At 43.7% G+C, this 21,249-nt stretch overlaps 4 protein-coding genes and 1 pseudogene across 6 annotated transcripts; 2 read left to right on the top strand and 3 right to left on the bottom strand.

The window, feature by feature from the left end:
- Positions 12-4,403, bottom strand: LOC8070332 (probable LRR receptor-like serine/threonine-protein kinase At3g47570). The gene is made up of 3 exons (XM_002441642.2): positions 4,126-4,403; positions 599-3,819; positions 12-508 (listed from the first exon to the last, which is right to left on the bottom strand). Exons 2-3 carry the CDS (start codon positions 3,522-3,524, stop codon positions 132-134), a joined length of 3,303 nt encoding a protein of 1,100 aa, XP_002441687.1. The 5' UTR covers positions 3,525-3,819; positions 4,126-4,403; the 3' UTR covers positions 12-131.
- Positions 7,753-11,212, top strand: LOC8055505 (SWR1 complex subunit 6). 3 transcript variants are annotated; one of them, XM_021446409.1, is made up of 5 exons: positions 7,756-8,049; positions 8,522-8,624; positions 9,269-9,372; positions 9,471-9,703; positions 11,075-11,212. In XM_021446409.1, exons 1-4 carry the CDS (start codon positions 7,939-7,941, stop codon positions 9,672-9,674), a joined length of 522 nt encoding a protein of 173 aa, XP_021302084.1. In that variant the 5' UTR covers positions 7,756-7,938; the 3' UTR covers positions 9,675-9,703; positions 11,075-11,212. The 3 variants fall into 3 exon arrangements, with proteins under 3 accessions (XP_002442662.1, XP_021302084.1, XP_021302083.1); XM_021446408.1 differs by lacking the exon at positions 11,075-11,212 and adding an exon at positions 10,015-10,631; XM_002442617.2 differs by lacking the exon at positions 11,075-11,212 and having other exon boundaries at positions 7,753-8,049; positions 9,471-10,514.
- On the bottom strand, positions 10,755-14,214 carry LOC8055504 (L-type lectin-domain containing receptor kinase IV.4). Its single transcript, XM_002441641.2, has one exon. The coding sequence runs from the start codon at positions 12,980-12,982 to the stop codon at positions 10,934-10,936; it is 2,049 nt and encodes a 682-aa protein (XP_002441686.1). The 5' UTR covers positions 12,983-14,214; the 3' UTR covers positions 10,755-10,933.
- LOC8055503 (SWR1 complex subunit 6) lies at positions 16,547-19,458 on the top strand. Its single transcript, XM_002442616.2, has 5 exons — positions 16,547-16,837; positions 17,014-17,116; positions 17,783-17,886; positions 17,978-18,209; positions 18,786-19,458. The coding sequence occupies exons 1-4, from the start codon at positions 16,730-16,732 to the stop codon at positions 18,179-18,181; spliced, it is 519 nt and encodes a 172-aa protein (XP_002442661.1). The 5' UTR covers positions 16,547-16,729; the 3' UTR covers positions 18,182-18,209; positions 18,786-19,458.
- On the bottom strand, positions 19,959-21,214 carry LOC8055502 (annotated as a pseudogene).

Here is a 21,249-nt window from a genome sequence, read left to right as displayed (position 1 = left end):
ACTTTGAAGAATCAGGATACACCTTATGTCTCTGTTCACTGTTATTATCTGTTACTCAAAACTTCAATGACTGGCAGTGCATCTAATAACAAGACAATATTTGTTATTCTCTAACAAGTATGTCGAGTAACTCAGTTGTCAACACCAAATGATGTGGGACCTGCTACTTTTGTAGAACGAGAATAATCCATCTTTATCTTGTTCAGTGTCACAACCACATCACTCATTGTCACCCTTTCGTCAGGTATGTCACACAAGCATAGTAGACCCAGTTCAAACAGTGACTCAAGGAAGTTATCCATGCAACTAATTGAAGGGTCTTTAAGTAAACATTCATCCACAACATCGATAAGTTTTCTTGGAAATGCTTGATTGACCCACATCTTGAGGCTTAGTTGTCCACCAAACATTGGATCCGTTGGCTTCTTTCCTGTAAGTATTTCAAGAAGCATGATCCCATAGCTGAATACGTCACTCTTTCTTGATGCTTTTCCACTGGATCCATACTCTAGTAAAAAATATTTACAAGCAGAAGTATTAATTACAACAATACATGTATTAGCATGATAAAGAACAAGACTAGTGTGACTGGGGGTACCTGGTGCCATATACCCTATTGTTCCTGGCATGCTCACAGAAACTGCAGAGTTGTCATCACCAAATAATAGCTTTGCAAGGCCAAAGTCTGCCACATGTGCGGTCATGTTTTCATCGAAGAGAACATTGCTTGGCTTTAAGTCACAGTGCAGGACTACCTCACAATGCTGATAATGCAGATACTCCATTGCTTTTGACACATCCAGCAGAATTTCCAACCTCTCCAGGATTCCTAAACATGGCCTATTTTCACTGTGCAAACATGTTTCCAAGCTACCATTAGGCATGTACTGCAGAACCAATGCTTTGAAGTCCAGGTTTGAACAGGTGTTTAGTATCCTTATCAAATTACGGTGTCGTGCCATGCGCAGCACACGACACTCTGCTTCAAAGGTTCTAGTGGCTTGTTCCAGCTGCATGTTTAAAACTTTAATTGCAACCACCATGCCATCGATCAGTTGTCCCTTGTAAACTTTCCCAAAACTTCCAGCACCTAGCAGGTTGGTTTCACTGAAATTCTCAGTGGCCCGAACAATTTCATGGTATGATACTAACCTATAGCTGGTCATGTCAACTATTCCAGCAGAAACCACCATCTCTTGCTTCTTCATTTTCTTCCTGATTAACACATATAGGCAGGAAACTAGAGCTCCAACTAATATGGTGCTAGCAAGGATTGATGATATTAGGATTCGTCGTCCATTATTACTTGAGTGATAGTTACTTTGGCATGGCAGAAATCCTAAACGGGAGACACCACAAAGAGCTGAGTTCCCTATCAAAGACTGAAGGGTGATGTTTGCAAAGACACCTCCTTCTGGTATCTGACCATGTAGCTCGTTGAAGGACAGATTCAAGATGGCGAGTTCTGTCAATTTGGCCAAGTACCCTGGGATTGTACCAGATAGATCATTGTATGATAGGTCCAGTGATTTCAAGCTCCTAAGGTTGCCATAAGAGTCTGGAACTGAATCGTTGAATGAGTTGTGTGACAGGTTTAAGTTGGTTAGTGTTTGCAGTTGTCCAAAGGAACCAGGAAGGCTACCAACGAAGATGTTGCTAGAGAGATCAATGATGGAAATTTGTTTCAAGGAACCTATTTGAACTGGCAATGCACCATTCAGTGAATTCTGATACAGGTCAAGTTGCACGAGACTATCAAGGTGGAATAAGCTTGCTGGTATAGTTGATGATAGCCGGTTTTGAGATAGATCTAAGTATATTAACTCGGAGAGGTTACCTATCTGATCTGGTATGGAGCCAGACAGTTGATTGTCATGGAGGACAAGTTGTTCTAAGCTCCCTAGCACACAAAGCTGTTCCGGGATGGGTCCAGACAAGCGGTTGCCATAGAGGTACATATTAAGGAGCTTGTTCATCATCATGATTGATTTTGGAATTGAGCTACTCAGATGGTTTTCTGATAAGTCTATCCAATTCAGACTGCTTAGATTTGACATGGTGGCAGGAAGTTCACCAGTTAGATTGTTTCTATCTGCAAAGAAAAATGACAATTGTCTGGAGAGATTTCCAATATAGTCAGGGATTCTTCCAGTGAAATGATTTAACCCAACATCAAGGTGTAGGAGTTGTCTACAATTCGAAAGGCTAGCCAGGAAGTTTAGATTCCCTTCAAGATAGTTATCATAAAGAACAACAGACACAAGGCTCCCCGTGCTACCAAGTGTTATTGGTAGAAAACCACTCAAGCGATTTGCACCCAACTGTATATAAGATAACTCAGACAAGTTACTAGCAAATGACGGGAATGGTCCAGTCAATTTATTATGAGAGAGCGCCAATACCGTGAGCTGACTTAGTTGCCCAAATTCAGGTGGAATCTCTCCTGTTAAATTGCCAAATGACAGATCTAGAATGACGAGGTTGGTAAGATTGCTCAGAACAGGTGGGATTGGGCCATTGAGGTTATTGCCACTTAACTCTATATCTGCGAGCTCTGGCAGGTTAGCCAACCAAGTAGGCACTGGGCCGTCAAAGGAATTATCTGCCAAAGAAAGTACTTGGAGGTATTGGCATTCAGAGAGCCCTTGTGGAAGCTTACCAGTGAAACTGTTCGACTGGAGGGCGATAATTTGAAGCATGGGGAGGCTAAAGCTTTTGTTGCCAGGGATAGGACCTTCCAAATTGTAGTTTCCCCCAAGATACAGCAGCTGAAGTGTAGACATATTGAAGATGGCTTGGGGCACCGTACCTAAGAGTTGGTTGGCCTGCAAGCCAAGAGCTTGGAGCATGGGCAGGGATCCAATACTGTGTGGTATCGTCCCAGACAAGCTATTGTTGTCAAGGTTGAGGTATGACAGCAACGGTGTGCTGTTGAATAAGCTTTCTGGTATTGAACCACTCAAGAAATTCTTTTGAAAGTTCATGTACCTAAGGTTGTGCAAACCGTGCAGCTCTTCCGGGATCGTCCCTGAGATGCTGTTGTTATATAGCTCAAGAATCTGGAGGCTTGTGAGGTTCCCCATGGCAGAGGGAAGGGTTGACAGAGTGTTGTAGCTAAGGTCTAGAGACCTAAGCCGATGTAGCCTCCCAATATCAGATGGAATGGAGCCTGTAAGGCCAGTGTTGGTTAGGTTGACGACAGCCAGGAAAGAGAGGTTACCGAGGTGTGGAGTGACCTCGCCTTGGAGAGGTATCTCTGGCAGCTCTAGGGCGACGACGCGTTGCCAGTGGCGGTGGCTGCAGGAGACGCCAAGCCATTGGCAGAAGGAGGTTTTGGTTGTCCAGTTGGTGCCAAGGATGTCGAGTGGATCTGAGAGCTGGGTCTTGAAAGCAAGTAGAGCGGAGAGATCGGTGGCACTGCCAGTATCATTGGCAGAGAAAGCTGAAACTACGATAGACGCTTGCTGAAGATGGAATATTGAGAGTGCTGTGATGAGAATGCATGGGATCGAAAGGAGCGCCATTTACTGGATGCTACACCAGCAGGTGTGTGGGCGGAGTTATCAAATGAAGTGATACAAATGCCAAAGCATATATAGGACTAAGGGTATATGCATATAAAATATCTCCTTCGTTGTCATTTGCAGTGACAGGGTAAGTGCTGCCAAATTTGCTGCACGCAATGACCGGGTAAAAGCTTTGTTGCAACTCGCAACACTTGTCATTAGGAGACAAGAAAAAGACTACACGTCTTGGGGTGTTCTCCTGAGTCCTCACACAAGTGCTCGTTCAACGAAGAGTATTCTTCACTCTTGAGCCCTGCACGAACGTCAGGGCTGTTGTGAAATCAAAGTCAACATTCAATATGAACATGAGACTTTGATGGTGGCCAATTTATGAGAGGGAGGTTTCTAGGAAATTGCTTGGAAGACTATGAATAGAATCAGCCTCTCATCCTCTATTAAAGGATCCGATGATGGTGAACGGAAGTTAAGTTAAAGCTGAAATTACTGTTGGTTGATTTATTGTGAGAGAAAAACAGTGCTAGCTAGGAGGTTACACGAGTCATCGAGCTAAGATAAGAAAGTTAAGAAACCAGTTCCACAGCACACGAGCACTGACTACCTGGCCGTCATCCTGAAGATGTGCGCGAGAGACGAACCAACCGCCGCCGTCCGAAGACGCGCGCGCGACACGGGCTCGGCACGGCAGGCGGCCCTGGCGCACGTGCAGGTGCTGGCGCGCGGCCCCAGGCCAGACGCAGGCACGAGGCCACCGCCGGCGCAGCCTCAGCGTGGCCCAGCACAGCCTCGACACACGGCGTGGCCCCGAGTACGCAGCCGCAGGCGCCTAGCAACGTGGCCGACTCCGGTCCCGACGCGGCCGGCTGGCGCAGGCCCCTGGCGCCGGAGCACGGCCGGCCCCAGCGCGGCTGCCGGCGCGCCAAACCGCGGGCATGGGTGCCACCGTGCTGGCCCTGCAGGCCACGGGCGAGCAGGCGCCCTGCAGCCCCGCCACCGCTGCTCCCGGCCACGGCTGCTTGCCAAGCGCGGGAGCGGGCACCCCTGGCTGCCGACGAGAGCAGCAGGAGCTGTGCGGCCGCCGTGAAGGCCATGGCTAGCATCCTCTTTTTCTTCCTTTCCTCCTATGCGTTTGTACATAAATGAACACGAGAGGAAGAAAGAGGGTGCCCGAGTTAATACGCTAGTCTGTTTCCACCTCAGAGTTTAAAATAGCGGAGCTATTGAAAATAGCGGCAACTTTTTTCAGGAGCTATGTAGCTATAGCGGCGCTATGACAGATAGTTTTTTTTATAAAAAATACATAAAAAATACAAGGAATTGATGAAAAATATATGGTAAATATAAATTTGATATATAAAAATATGTTTTCATAAATCTAGGTAACATTACAAAATACCAACATAACATTACAACATGGTTCATAAAAGCTTTATTGTCCAAAATACTAAATTAGTAGTAAAGAATAAATAATAATCTAGTCTAAGATGTAGTTTTGAGAGTCAAACTGAGAATATTTATCATAGCGGCGCTATAGCGCATAATAGCGATGAAATTTGTTGTAACAAATGCATTAGCGGCGCTATAGCGTGAAATAGCGGTGAAAGTTGTGATAGCCGAAAAAATACAAATAGCTTAGCGACAAGCCTGTCCTGCACCTTTAACGCCGCTATAGCGGCGCTATATCCTGCTATTTTTTTCTTTGTTCCATCTGCATCCTTATTTAGTTTTTTAAGATGGTATAGATTTTTGTCTCCGCCGAGAATTAAACGGGACGAAAGTTGTCCCTGTCGGGGTCCACGGAGACGGGATGGTATGCATGCCTCCGTCCTCGCTTCCAGCGGGGATCCGACCCTGAAGGCTCATATACTTGCAAGGTATAATAATTGTGATATATAAGCAAAGTTAAAACTCTAATCCTTCACTTTCTCAGTCTCAAATGTGAATTTTTATAGAAAAGATTTGTTTATATACCATTAATATGAATTCGTAAATATGTAAATAGTTGACATCACATAAACTAATATGAACTAACGTGGATACGGGGAACTCTACGGGAATTATTCCCCGCACAGGGACGGAGATGGGGAGAAAATCTCACCCGTAACATTTCACGGGGACTCTGTGATAGAGTCTTACATTGTGAGTGTCCTAAGGGCACTCACAATACAAGACTCTATCACAGAGTTTAAGATAATTAATTATATATTATTTATGATATTTTGCTGATGTGGAAACATATTTATTGAAGAAACATGTAGAAAAAATACTTCAAGTCTTATTTAAACTCTAAATCCACATTGTTTAAAGTAATAAATAACTTTAGACTCTATGATAGAGTCTGCATTGTGAGTGCCCTGAGGACCGGACATTCAATGTGGCGGCATCAAGGTTTCTTGCTCATCGGAATGTAATGGATCCGGCCGCTGGTGACCCGGTGTGATGAATAATATTCATAGGACTGGCTTTTAAATAGTATATATATATATATATATATATATATATGATCGTGAAGATTACACATAGCCGTAATCTTGAAGATTACGCGTAACCGACATTCACTAGTTATTGGTCGGACATTGTGAAAATAGGACAATCCTGAAGCTGGTAATGATGAGCGCACAATACTTGATAAAGCAGAGGCATTGCATTTTTTTCAGTACCGTTTACACTCAGACCTGAAGTCTGAATATATGAATGAGGACGCTCCACTGGTTTTTATGGCAATCCCTGAAGGACCGCTTCAACCAGCAGAAGTCGATTGTGTTCTCTAAAACACATTATGACTGGATCGCCTTACATTTTGAAGACTGTACGTCCGTAATAGTGTACGACTCTGCTTTACACAAAATTGTTTGAGGAGTAGAATATACCTGGTTTTATAGGTGAGAGAGTGAAGTAGACAATCATCAATAATTAAGACTTGAGAGGGTGGAGTTGACTTTTTTTCTTTTTTGACCTAGCGACTTATGAGGATTAATGTCTAGCCTTCATATATAGGGACCTTATATGATCATGTATGTATTGCAACAGGATATAGCTTGTTGTTGATTTGCGACTTGGAGCTTCATGCGTTACAATTTATCATAGAATTTGAATTTATATTATGCCTGGACGTGTGGTTCTCTAACTCATATAGACACCTGAGATGCAAAGATTTATCCAACGATCTGTCGTGCATTTCAATTACTCTTAGGATTGGATTGTACACTATGCCTTTTAGTTGTTGCATTTTTTTGTCTAGATGTTAATTTAAAACTCTAGTGTTTTATTATATCTTTTGTTCAAAATTTTACTTCTATGTTTATGAAAAATATTCTAGTCTACAACATAAATATTCCAAGGCCTTGTTTAGTTCCCAAAAAATTTTGCAAAATTTTTTAGATTTCCCGTCGCATCGAATCTTTAGACACATGCATGGAATATTCAATATAGATGAAAATAAAAACTAGCGTCGCATCGAATCTTTAGACACATGCATGGAATATTCAATATAGATGAAAATAAAAACTAATTGCACAATTTGGTTGGAATTGACGAGACAAATCTTTTGAGCCTAGTTAGTCTGTGATCGGACGATATTTGTCAAATACAAACGAAAGTTGCTACAGTGCCGATTTCCCAAAATTTTTTAGAACTAAACAAGGCCCAAATGAATTTGAAACCTACCACCGAGGAGAAACCAACACTAAGCAAGAGCACATCCTAGATGACTATCACCAACTGGCATCTCTGCAGGCTGCATCTCTACTCTAGCTTCAACCTCGGCTCCTGGTTGTCCCCATAGTGGTTCTGTAATTCGGTGATTGATCAGTTTTTTTTTTCTTATTTTTTATGGTTGGTGTGGAGATGAAACCACGCGGGAGGAAACGAAGCTAGAGCTAGCTCTAGTTCAAATAGTAGCACCACGAGTGCACTTGCAACTCCAACTCCTCTAAGCAAGAAACGTTAGAAACAAGGTAGTATTACCATTAAAGAAGCCATTATAAATTTATGGTTTGATTACTTGGTAGTCAATTATATTCTAGTTACATATCTTGTTAAATTATAAAATGTTTTACTTCTCAGAAAAATAAGATGTATATTCATTTTGAGACGGAGAGAAATTGGGATTAGAGAGTTTTTTTTTTGTTTTTTTTAAAGGGAGAGTGTGTTTTATTGACTTGCCTTGCCTGGTAACCGGACGGCCTGGCCCAATATAGAGCAATCCGTTAGATACACATGGGAAGCCCACGGAGTAGCCATCCCCACTTCTCCCTGTCCCTCCCCACCGGCCACCCGGACGCCGCACTTGGTCCACCGCCGGCGCCCGCGCCGCCCGCGCTCTACGTCTCCACTCTCCACACCTGCCTGTCTCCCTCATCCAGCGCAAGCCCGAGGCGCCCGCCGCTGCCTGCCGCTATTGGGGCGACCGGAGATGGATGGGGAGGAGGAGAATGTCGGGCCGTTCCGCCGGACCAGCGCCCGCACGCGCCGTATGGCCTCACGCATGGCGTCTGCGCTCGCCAGCTCGGACAACCGTGCCCAGGTAACCAAGCGATCCGACTGACTGCTCCTGCGTTCACCCCCATATTCCAAGCTGTTTCCCCACAGTTTATCAATGAGGATGTCAATCCCCTTTCTCTCCGAATATCCACTGTGTTCAAGTTAGAATTGCAGTTGCAGATCTCTCTCTATATTTTTTCTCCTCATTTGTTGGGGTCAGAATACTCTCCAATTTTATCTACGAGTATACAGGAACCGTTTCAAGTTTTTCTTTTCTACAAGAAGGATTGACCTCAGCGACAAGTAGTTTTGGTAATTAATACTAAGTATATGCTCTAGAAAGTATTTTAGAAAAGATTTCCATCCTGGGTCTGCACTACTTATTATATGCTCTTTAGCATTTCTCATGACTTCTTATATATAGTCGCTGATGATCAGTTATTGTGTCTGAAACTATTCTATTTTATGTTCTGCTGCCCCATTATGAATACCTCCATATTTGTAATGCCATGCAGGCTGCTTTAGCTCGCCTTGAAGCTCTTGAGAGTGACAATGCCGGTGTTGAGGTGGTAGATCTTAATGATGATGAGTATGGATCCACGGACGAGGAAGACCCTGGTCAGTTTCTTTCTCATTTATCTTCATACTAGTAATGCCATGATGTGAGAAAGGATAAGGTAGATACAGTATTAGAAACTCAATGACAAAATGTTACTCTTTGCAAACAACAAATATTGAACACATATACCTTGTATACCTTGCCCACATTTTGACATTGCTTGTAGTATCAATTTTGAAAAGAAAAACTTTTATTTCTTGCCTTTGCAAAGGATTCAATAAATAGTAAGAGTACAACTATCCTTGAAAGGCAATGGTTGTAAGATACTTCCGTTTCTTGCATGAATAATACCACAAATTATTCATAAGGTGATTGTGTTGTTACCATCTGGAATGCTCCTAAAGTCAGTCATTTAGATATCTTTGAATCTTTGAGGTCCACATGCTACAGCTTGTCAACCATGTTTTTAGCATCTGGAATGCCCCTAATTCAGTAATTTATGTATCTTTGAACTCCACATGCTACAACTTGTAAAATGCAAAGGTTCCTATTTCTGTAAATGCTGCTTTTGTGTTATATACTTATATAGGCTTATTGGGTTGTCGATCTATGGATGTCCCCATTCAACTCAAATGCTCTACCCACTAATAACTTAAGTTTGATGATGGATGCCATCTTTTGTTTTCTTCTTTCCTTTCTACAGTTCTCATGCAAAAGAAGCAGTCCAAGATTATGAAACGCAAGACAAGGCAAGGGAAAGCTTTGGAGAAGAGGGCAGCAAGATCATTCATGGATGTCTTACAAGAAGTAAGCAACATTGAGCTATAAGTTTGTTTCTCGCCATGTTTATTTCATTAGTAGGTTCGTTGCCTCCTTGGAAGATTTTTACTCTGCAACTGTGACAGGCAAATCTGGAATCCCTGCCTCCTCATGTCCCAACATATTTGAGGGCTGCTGTGGGTCCACCGAGCACTTCATCTCGACGGCACTACTGCTCAGTCTGTGGTAGTTCTGCAAACTACACGTGCGTGAGGTGTGGAACCCGGTTTTGTTCTTGCCGCTGTCAAGTCATACACAATGATACGCGCTGCCTGAAATTTGTGGCTTGACCAACTGGATATACAAGCTACACTTCGATGTATGTCCACTCCCTAACAATTTCTCATCTGTGGTTTGATCAGTAGGATATGCTTGCTGTGTATGTTTTGTACTCTGTATGATGGGGTAGGTAGTGGTAGGAAACTGGTTTTGTTTGCTATGTGCAGCAGTTGAAATTACTAGGCTGTAGTGTGTAAGCCAACCACTATATATTGAGAAAATGTTATGCGAGTACGTAGCTGTGTTTTGCTTAGCTTTGCCTGATTTTCCATAATTTTCTATTGTTGTACTCGACTCATAATATTTGTAATCACCACCGCCTTAGTTTCACTCTTGGCAATCATTTCCCAGATTTTTATGCCTCCAGCGAACGTGTGCCAATAAAGTGCCTTTTGTTACAAGGATATGCTTGTTCTGTATGTCCTAATGTGTAGGTGTGGGTAGGTGAGGTAAGTGATAGAAAACCATTTTCTCGGCACTGCACTGTAGTTGCAGGTGCCTGGTAGATCTCTTGTAAGCCGACCATTTTGTTTTTCCAGAAATGATATGCGAGTACCTGCAGTTATGCAGTAGAGCTGAAAGCCTGAAAGTAGCTCTTTGTTTCAGTATATCTGAATTGTAATTTGACATTGTTTCTTGGTGAATCAAATGTGAGCTACTGTACTCTGTTGCAAAAGGTAGAGCCGTAGAGAAATGGTTTCTTGCAAAAGTAGATGTGAATGGGCATGTAACTACCCCAATTAATTAGCATAAGGTAGAGAAATGCAAAAGACATTACTACAAATGGTATGCTAATACTTGTACCCATGTAGCGGAGTGTTACATATGATCCAAATAAATATGATATTTAATTTTTTTTGTACTATAAATTTCCTTTTGATTCTACTTCAAACATGAGCACATCTAATAGAATCAAAAGGTAATTTGCTAAATCAAATATGTACAACTAGACTGCAAAAAAAAAAAAAAATGAAGCAAGCAAGAAATTCGACCAAAATTATAACATTCTGACAGGAAAAACATACACACGTTTACAATATTCTGTAGCCTTCTTGTTCTGTACGTAGCTTAGTACCATTAATATTATATTGTAGCTGAATAATCTCAAAAGAAACATTTTCATAGTAAGTCAATGACATCATGGGATTTGCTACATGCTCCAAACTGAAACTCCACTGAAGAGCAGCATATTACATAAGCCGTTGTGCAGTACCAACACTAAGCAAGAACACATTATTGTAGATGGTTATCACCCACTAGCACAGCAGTGTCACCTTCCTTTTGAAAGATCGGTTATAACAGTTGCTGAACATGACATGGCATGCTGATTGTGCATTTCATCCTGGACGGAACCAATGTTCAGCAAACCATTGAGCTCCAAGTCTGATGGGAGATGTGCATCCCTTTGCAGGTACTGCATGACAAGGCGCATGCAAGGCCTCACATTTGGTGACGGGTGTGAACAGAGCAAGCCAAGCTTCAGGACTAGCTCTATCTCTGCCTCCACGTAATCGTCTAGTCTTGGATCGACGGCATGGGTAATTAAACCACTTTTCCATGCCTCAAGCACCCAGTCTCCCAGTGCAAGGGGCTCCCCATGGTTATTCACCCAGATTGGTCGTTTTCCACAAGTGACCTCCATCATCAGCACACCGAGAGCAAATACATCAGTTGCTTTGGTTGCCTTACCAAGCCGGGCCAGCTCAGGAGCAATGTAACCCCATGTGCCTGCCACACGTGTGGTGTGAGCGTCAGCTCCATGATCATGTGACCGTGCGAGGCCAAAATCACCTAGCCTTGCATTCATCTCACTGTCAAGGAGGACATTGCTGGTTTTGATGTCTCGGTGGATGACGACCTGCTCCCAATCCTCATGGAGGTAGAAGAGACCAGATGCTATACCTTTGATGATGTGGAACCTTTGAGCCCAACATAGATTGGTGGTGTTGTGATCTTCAGTGTGCAAGTAGCAATCAAGGCTTCCATTAGGCATGTAGTCATAGACCAAAAGGAGTTGTTGCTTATGGCGACAGTACCCAATCAGCTGCACAAGATTGCGGTGGCGCAGATGACCAAGGATGACGATCTCAGCCATGAACTCCTTCATTCCTTGCTTTGAATCTGGCGACACCCGCTTAATAGCAACTGTCTGTTTGGAGACAGGCAGCACTCCTTTGTAGACACCCCCAAAGCCTCCTTTGCCAAGAAGCATCTTATCCTTAAATCCATTGGTGGCAGCCAACAGATCTTTGTATGTGAAAGACGGAGGCCCATACTCTCTCTGCCATTCTAGTTCAGTTTTCCTTGCTTGCAATTGCCTCTTCATGTAGACCTTAGCAAGAGCAGCAGAAACAAGTATGGAAATTGCAACAATTGGTAAGAGAACTATGCATAGTGTTGCCTTGAAGCTGCTGTGTGGGCGAGCATGGACTTGCTGCGCGAGTTCTTGGATAGCCTTGAGAGATAAGGCGGAGTAGTTGAGTGGTGCAGCGTCTCCATTGAGCTTGAAGCTCCAGCCAAGAATGTAATGCTTGCAGTTAAGTGTGCCAGTGGATGAGGAAAACCCAGCATACACTGTTGTGGTTGGCAAAACCGAGGAAAGATTGTATGCAATCGAGAGGAGTGGCCTGCTGGGTTTGGTGAACAAGAAGTAAGGCGCTATTGTGACATTTAGCATGATGTGCTTGCTATCGTAGTCCACCCACACCTGCATTGGCTCTGTACTGAAGAGGGTCAAATTATGAAACTCCCCATCAGAGGCGTAGTAACCTGCACTCGCTGAGGCAACGGAGTTCAGGGAGTTGACATCAATCCCGATGTGGTTGTTGTTGATGTCTTCGAACTCCATGTTGAGTATGGTATCGAGTTCGATAGCAAGAAGATGGTTTGAAAAGTTGCCATAATTCCATTCACTTAGAAGACCCAAGAACTGGCCAGGCAAGGCACTAAACAACTCCTTGGTGGAAGAAAGCACAAAGGCAAGACCATGACTACTCAAGTCTTGGTACTGCGGGATGATGGCGAAGACAAATGTTGTGGAGAAGGACGGAACGGAGGAGCTAGTTGGGACGCCGGCACTTGTGAAATTGAGAGGGTAAGTGTAGAAAGCATGACCTTGCGACTGGTTCTGCCCACTGGTTAGCCTCAGAAGACCATCAGAGACTGAGGCTTCACCATCCATGGTTAGGTCATTACCGAAGAAACCATCGAAGGTGAACTCACCATGACCAACAGAGGCGCCAGTGGAAGAGGCAGACAGCAGCAGCAGGAGCAGTGGGATGAGGAGATGCTGCAGGTGCAGCAAGCAAGGGCGATGCATATTAGCTAGAGAGGCGAGGCAAACCAAAGCTGCTTCGTTCTCTTGTCCACAATATCGATGGAGAGTGTCTGGAAGCAAGTAAAGCTTGACCTGGTGAGCATAATAGCTATAAACTAAAGCAAGGATGATGATGGAAAGCTAATACTGTATGTCGTATCTACAATAATCCACACAATTGAATTATGTAGGGGGCCGGCCGGAGACTGGCGCCTGGTCAAGCTTTCTTTACTTGACTGCAGCTCTGACTGGTTACCCAACTTTGCTAGACTGGTGCCCGGTCAAGCTTTCTTTACTTCGATAGCAAGAAGATGATTTGAAAAGTTGCCATAATTTGAAAAGTTGTCAATCCCTATGTGGTTGTCGTCAATGTCATCGAACTCATTGTTCATTATGGTACCAAGCTCGATAGCAAGGAGATGATTTGTTGCGTTGCCATAATTTGTGGAATTGACAAGGCCAAGATACTGGGAAAGGAAGGCGTCAGAGAAGTCTTTGGTGGAACGAAGCACAAATGCAAGACCCTGGCCACTCAAGTTAGTGTAAGGCCTCATGATGGAGAAGATAAATGTTGTGGAGAAAGATGCCAGTGAGGAGCCATTTGAAACATCTGTGAAATTGAGAGGGTAGGGGTAGAAACCGTGACCTTTAAGTTAGGGAAACCAGCTGGTTAGGCTTAAGAGGCCGTCGAAGACAGTTGCTGAACCATCAACGGTCAGGTTGCTATCAGAGAAACCATCGTAGATGAACTCGCCGTGATCAACAGTGGCAGCGTCTCCAGTGTCAGCAGAGACAGATAGGAGGACAAGCACGGGGATGAGGAGGTGCAGAAACTGAACGAAGCAGGGAAGATGCATGCCCGGTGCTAGACGAGGCAAGGCTCTGCTGTTTCTTGCTCTTGCATGATATAGATAGATGGACTGATGGAGATTTATCGAATCACTTGCTTGGGAACAATGAGACGTAGGGAGGTGGAGGAGACCTGCAACCGGGTCAAGCTGTACTCAGTTTATATATTTTTATTCCAACACATTCTAGATGATTGCTACGGTTGCCGAACTTTGCTGGAACTTGCCCGAAACATGAATATATATGTAGTCCCTGTACAAGTAGACCAAACGATGTTTCCGCGCAGTTAAAACGAAACGCGTATCGTGTGCAGGCCGGCACCACTGTACACCAACGCCACATGCTTGTTTTTCAATATCAGAACCGATGCTTGTCGCAATAATACCAGTATTGGTTATAGTGACTTTGTTTCACGTCTCTCAGGTTGGACCAGTTTGGATTAGCTAGAGCTAACTAATTGGACAAAAAAATTTGTCCAAACTAGTTGGCTAACAACTAATTAAAGACTCTAGCTAAAAAAATTAGCCCACCTATAAGCCTTATTGTTTGGATGGGCTAGGGCCAGTTGTTAGTTAATTAAAAATTAGCTGACAATTAGCTCTTAGTATACAAAACAGGCTCTTAATACGCATTGCAAACAAATATGCTATAGAAATCTATTAGGCAGACTTTACATTTGTTAAAAAACAGCTTTTATTTTGTGATACATAATAATCTACCAAATTTGGTGGCTAGACCTTTCAATTTTTGTGAGAAGTTGTATGATTTTTTTTGTACCGACACATAAGGGATTCGTGCAGTGACGAATCCAGAAAAATATTTAAGGGGGGCTTCTGCTACCTTAAGACAACTTTAGCCTCTTCTTAAAGTGCATCAATGATAAAAATTTGTAGGAGGGGTTAAGGGGGGGCTACGTGGGTTCTATGGCCTTAGGGGGGGTTGGTGCCCCACCAGCCCCACCGCTGGCTCCGTCGCTGGATTCGTGTCATCTTTTAGTGTGAAAACTTGTCCTGTAATAATAATAGTACTACTCTAAAAAAATAGTAATAGTACTAGAACCTATAGTCTCTGATTATTTGGTTAACCTGACCTGCTCATTAGGATACTATATCTTGTTGTTGAGTTTATTCATATCCCTCTATGTTGTTGCTTCTGCGTTGGTCTGGTTTTAAGGGGAGATGCTGCTGAAATTGTTGTTGCTCACTCTAGTTTCTATTTCTTGTGGTGGCATAGAGGTTTTGGGGTGTTACAGTGCAGATGCTCTGCTTCTCCACCAGCAGAGGATACCTACATGCCAGGTTTATTCAGGTTTTGGTATTCTTTTTTTGTTTGTAACTCTGTTTTCTACGTGCTACACTCTACTTGGATGTGGAATGTCGTTTGTTTCCCTTTTTTATGCGGCTCCATATCAAGGCGGTTTGGTGTTGTGGCGAATGAGTTTGGTTTTGGCGCCTCCTTATATATAACTAGGTGAATTCCCCGCGCGTTGCTGCGGGATTTTCTTAAAAATAAACCATTATATACATAACATTACTATATGATATTCAATCTATTATGTATATATGTACGTATGAATTTGATTTGCATGTATTTTATTATATTAGATCTAGTAAAAGATAATAGAACAAAAACTAATATTTGGTTACATTATAGAGGAATTAATTGGTGATGAAACAAATAGTGTAGTACATGACTTGTATGTTAATAGATTAAAGATTTAAAGTATTTCACATGATATAGATGACATGGTCATTTTTTGTAATTAATATGGGATGATATGGACTTAGTGAGGAATGATGTGGACACCAAAAAGTTTTCAAGATTCCATGTCACATCGAATCTTGCGGCACATGCATGAAGCATTAAATATAAACGAAAACAAAAACTAATTATACAGTTTGTCTATAAATTGTGAGACGAATCTTTTGACCCTAGTTAGTCTATGATTGGACAATATTTAGCACAAACAAACGAAAGTGCTACAATAGCGAAATCCAAAAAGATTTCGCATCTACACAAGGCCATAGAGAGCCTTTGACCCCCCAGCACGTACGCCTAGGATGGTGCTGTAGCTGATGATGAAGTTGCTGCTAAAACAGCTCATGTTTATACTTAATTAGTGTATGAACTTGATGCCTCTGCGAGTGTGGATAGTCCTGTATCACTGTATCCCTTAGTGCTGTTTATTTTCTTTTCTTTTTAGTTTTTTTCTTGAGCTGTAACGCTGAACCTGGATGCCGTAAATAAACTACTTTAATTCTTGTTGGTTAATGGACATGGGGAGATGAGATCGCTGCAACTCTTATCCCCTCCTCTCAAGTCTCAACTCTGCACACAGACACTGGGGTTAATTGCTTCGCTTCTTTAGGCCTTGTTCAGTTCCCGAAACGAAAGATTTTCGACCACTGTAGCACTTTCGTTTATTTGTGGTAAATATTATTCAATTATAGACTAACTAGGTTTAAAAGATTTATCTCATGATTTACAGACAAACTGTGTAATTAGATTTATTTTTGACTATATTTAATGCTCTATGCATGTGTCGCAAGATTCGATGTGGCGGGGATCTGAAAAGTTTTTGATTTTTTGGGTGAACTAAATAAGGCCTGGAAAAAATTGCGGCAAGGCAGCCTCCTCACCAAGACGGCCTGGCCCAGCATCCGGCAAGCCCAGTAGCCCAAACATATCAAAGCCCATGGGAAAAGAGACGACATCGGGGAGCCCAGTAGCAATCATCACCTGCAGCGCGCCGGCCGCCGGCGCTCACCACCAGTCACCGTCGCCGGCGCCCGCTCAATCCCACGCGCCACGCCTCTGCGGTCTCCACACTTGCCGGCTCCTCCAGTTCAAGGGCCACCCGCCGCTGCCTGCTGCTACTGCTGCTGCTGCTGGCGACCGGAGATGGACGGGGAGGAGAACATCGGCCCGTTCCGCCGGACCAGCGCCCGCACGCGCCGGATGGCCTCGCGCATGGCTTCCGCGCTCGCCAGCTCTGACAACCGCGCCCAGGTAACGGAGAGGAGACAACGGGTGATTCGACTGACTGCTCCTGCAGTACCGATTCCCCCTCTTCCTCCTATTCCAATCAAAATCGTTTCCCTCTCGTTCATGAAATGAGATTTATTTCCCCCTTTTATGTTTTGCTACCCAGTTATGGATACCTCAATGTCTGTAATGCCATGCAGGCTGCTTTAGCTCGCCTTGAAGCTCTTGAGAGCGACAATGCCGGGGTTGAGGTGGTACATCTTAATGATGATGAGTACGGATCCACGGATGAGGAAGACCCTGGTTAGTTTCATTTCTCGTTTAGCTTCGGTAATAGTAATGTCATGGTGTGAAAAAAAAAAGGATAAGGTAGATACAGTATGTACAAGCTCGATGACAAAATGTTAACTCTTTGCAAAAGACAAGTGCTGAAACACAGATTTCTTGTGTATGACATATTTTGATATGGCTTCCAGCATCAAATTTGCAAAGGAAAAAAACAGCATTCTTTATTTCTTATCCTTGCAAAGGATTCGCTAGATAAGAATTAAAACTATCCTTCAAAGGAAATATTTGAAACATACTTTTTCTTCAACACATCTGGCATGAACAACCCCACAAAATATTTTAAGGTGACTGTTATTAGCATCTGGAATTGCTCCTAAAGCCAGTCTTTGGACACCTTTGAGGTCCACATGCTACAGCCTACAGCTTGTCAACCTTGTGTTGTTAGCATCTGGAATGCCCCTAAAGTCAGTAAATTATTTATAGATATATTGAACTCCACATTATACAAGGCTGCAACTTGTCAACTGTAAAGATTCCTGTGTTCACAGTTTCTGTAAATGTTGCATTTGTGTTCTATACTTATATAGGCCTTTTGGGTTGTGCATTTGTGGATGCACATTCAACTCATATTAAAGTTCGATGATGCAAGCCATCTTTTGTGTTTGAATTTCATTTCTACAGTCCTTATGCAAAAGAAGCAGTCGAAGATTATGAAACGCAAGACAAGGCAAGGGAAAGCTTTGGAGAAAAAGGCAGCAAGATCATTCATGGGTGTCTTACAAGAAGTAAGTAACCTTGTGCTATAAGTTTGTTTCTTGTCATGTTTGTTTTGTAAGTAGGTTACTTAAATAGATTTTCACTCTGGAACTATGACAGGCAAATCTGGAATCCCTTCCTCCTCATGTCCCAACATATTTGAGGGCTGCCATGGGTCCACCTAGCACTTCATCTCGACGGCACTACTGCTCAGTTTGTGGTAGTTCTGCAAACTACACATGTGTGATGTGCGGAACACGGTTCTGTTCTTGCCGCTGTCAAGTCATACACAATGATACACGCTGCCTGAAATTTGTGGCTTGACCAACAGGATATACAAGCTACATTGCATGTATGTGCCCTCCCCTATGATTGTTCATATGTTGTTTCATCAGTAGGATATGCTTGCTGTGTATGTTTTGTACTCTGTATGGTGGGGTAGAAGTGGTAGGAAACTGGTTTTATTAGCTATGTGCAGCAGTTGAAATTGCTAGGTTGTAGGCGAGCCACTTTTTCGTCGGAAATATTATGTGAGTACCTGTGTTTATGCTTAGCTTACCCTGATTTGCCATTACTTTCTATTTGTTGTCCTGAACTCATATGTTTCACCCATGGAAATCATTTCTTGGATTTTTTTTATGCTCCAGCAAAACATGCCTCACTGTGCCAATAGAGCACCTTTTGTTATCTATGCCCGTACGTTGCAACGGGAGTAATAACAAATTTAAACATAATAAGAGAAGCACTTGGGAAAATAGAGTCATTGAATATCTGTGCCAACTGCTCAATTTAGTAGCTGCACTGTAGCACAGAGGCGATTTAAAAGCTGCCACATATTACAAGAAACCAATAGCAATTTAAACATATAAGGGTTTCTTGTAACAATGTTCATCTCTTGTGTAATTTATTAATCTGCTTGCATGTGCAGGTGAAATTAATCCTGAATTGTCGTGTTTCACGGGAGACGGGAGATGTGTGGCTTGCGCTGGATGCTGCCACACTTCCCATTGGTACGATGCATGTGTGTGCCTGTACATGTGGACTGGATGCTGGCTGATTAGCTAGGTAGCATCTTCGTTGATGCACAGGCTACCATGGCGGCTACAACAGTTAATGTACTAGCTGCAGGCGTGCTTGTTGTTGTGTGTGGTTTCAGCTTGACAACTCCGAGAAACAGGCACATATCATGATTGTGTGGTTAGTTTGAGCTTGATTACCCCGTCGTTTGGTAGCCAGCGGCATAGCGCTACCTGAGAGTGTGCTTGCTTGCTCCTTGTGTGTGGTTTTCAGTTCAGCTTGCATTGGCTACCATACCCATGTTGGGACGTAGTAGTAGTAGTAGCAGCAAATAAGCAGCTGCTGCCCGAGTCCAGTGTGAGTGTGTGGCTCATTGGGAGCATCTTGGGCTGCGTAAGGTGTGCTTAGTAGAGGAGCACCATTGGGGCTGGTTTTGGCTGTATTTGTTTGTGATATGCTGTCATTCGTGATGATTAATGAACCAGAAGGGCAGCCTATACTTATGGTGCCTCTGTTATGCACATGTGTACGAGTGAACCATGAAGCTTTCTCTTCACTTTAAATGGATGCAGCGAATTTGAAAAGTTTGGGATTTGTAATTATGTATATAGTCCTCCATCAACCCGTGCTATCATATTCAAAATGTTTTTTTTTTAATTTTTCTAGCCTTGTTTCTTTAAAATTCTAATGCTGTCACGTGGGTCAATATCCATCTGTATGCTTCAATGCTGTGTCTGCAAATGGGACCGTACTGTAAGTCTGTAACTCGTTGTTGTTGCGCCTCTTGCACGTGTAAACTCTTGTTGTGGAGTTATATGAGCGTTTGGGCTGCACGCGATATATTGCAATGGGTTTTCTATCAAAAAGTATTTTATCAAAAAGTGGTATATGTATATTTTAAAGAAAGTATTTTTTAAGACAAATCTATTCATATGGTTTTCATATTTCTAAACTCAACAACTTAAAAATTATTTATGATTGATATTTCCAATGCTTGACATAAACCTTGTCCAAAATGACTTTCTTTACGGGTATGGAAGGAGTATGTGACTGGCAGCAGTTGGAATGTTGGATACTTCAACGTGCTGTGCTGTCAGCTTCACTTCAGTGAACTAAGTACAGAGCACTTTGTTTACAATAAGTATTACATTATTGAATTAAATTGCTAAGAATGTTTCTCTTGACTTAGACAGCTAGGTTGTGCTGTGATGATAATAAAAAATATATATGAATTGGTACATGGATGTTGTTCCAAATAATCTATACCAAGCAATTAAACTACCAGATATGAATGGCCAAAACTTAGAAATTGCAAGTGTTGTTAATGCTGCTTGGAGCCTGCCAGCTTTCAGGCTTTCAGCAGACAGGCAGGTCTGCCGGCGGCGCCTCCAGAGATTCGAGCTCCCCAACGCCATCTTCCACCAGGAACGCCATGGCGAGGCCCCAGGTGATGTGCACATCCAAATGGCAGTGCATCAGCCACACCCCCGGATTATCCGCCACGAACCGGATGACCGCCCACCTGTTCACCGGCACGCCCACCGGCCACCGTGTTCCTCATCGGCGGATCATCCATGTTGAACTTGGCGGTGTCCGTCGCCTCGTCAAAGTTCCCAAACCATAGTTTTAAATATCCCGCTATAGCTGCCGCTATAGCCCGCTATAGCCTTTTGAGACAGAGTGCCGCTATTTGTGTTCATGTACAATTTAGCCGCTATATTCCGTTATAGCCCGATTTAGCTCCGCTATTAGCTGTTTTAGACATGAACCGCTAAACGTCTTAGCCCGCTATTTAAAACATTGTCCCAAACCCCTCGGCGAGGATGTAGAAGTCGTAGCCATGGAGGTGGATGGGGTGGTTCTCGGCGGCGAACACGTTGGTGCCCTGGAGCACCAGCTGCACGGCGGCGCCGTACTTGAGCCTGTACACCCTGGTGCCCGGCACGGGCTGCCACAGCGCGCGGCTCACGTTCTGCGCCGTGTAGTCGAACGTCACCGGCGGGTTGGCCGGGAAGTCGGCGGTGAACACGCCGGCGGGCGCCGACGTTGCGCCGCCGCTGGCGTAGTGCGCCTGCAGGATGGAGGTGGTGGACGGGAGCACGAAGGAGACGTTGTTCATGTTCGCCGCGAACCGCGTGTTGTTAGGCCCGCTGCAGGTCTCCCCGCTCGAGCAGTTGAAGAGGCCGACGCCGACGGTGAAGAAGAGGCTCTCGTCGACGCGGGCCGGCAGCTCCGCCTTACGCAACCCGCGGAGGCTCGTCGTGAACGATGTCACCGTCGCGGTGTCGTTGTACGCCGGGAACGTCGGCATCGCCGGGCTGCTGGTGTTGTTGGCGGCGGCGGTGGTGCCATAGTCGAAGATGGCCGTCGTCGTG

Source organism: Sorghum bicolor, chromosome 8, assembly GCF_000003195.3.
Source record: "Sorghum bicolor cultivar BTx623 chromosome 8, Sorghum_bicolor_NCBIv3, whole genome shotgun sequence".
Classification (NCBI taxonomy): Eukaryota; Viridiplantae; Streptophyta; class Magnoliopsida; order Poales; family Poaceae; genus Sorghum; species Sorghum bicolor.
The sequence above is the reverse complement of the archived record's forward strand: the minus strand, read 5'-3'. Positions and strand labels throughout refer to the sequence as shown.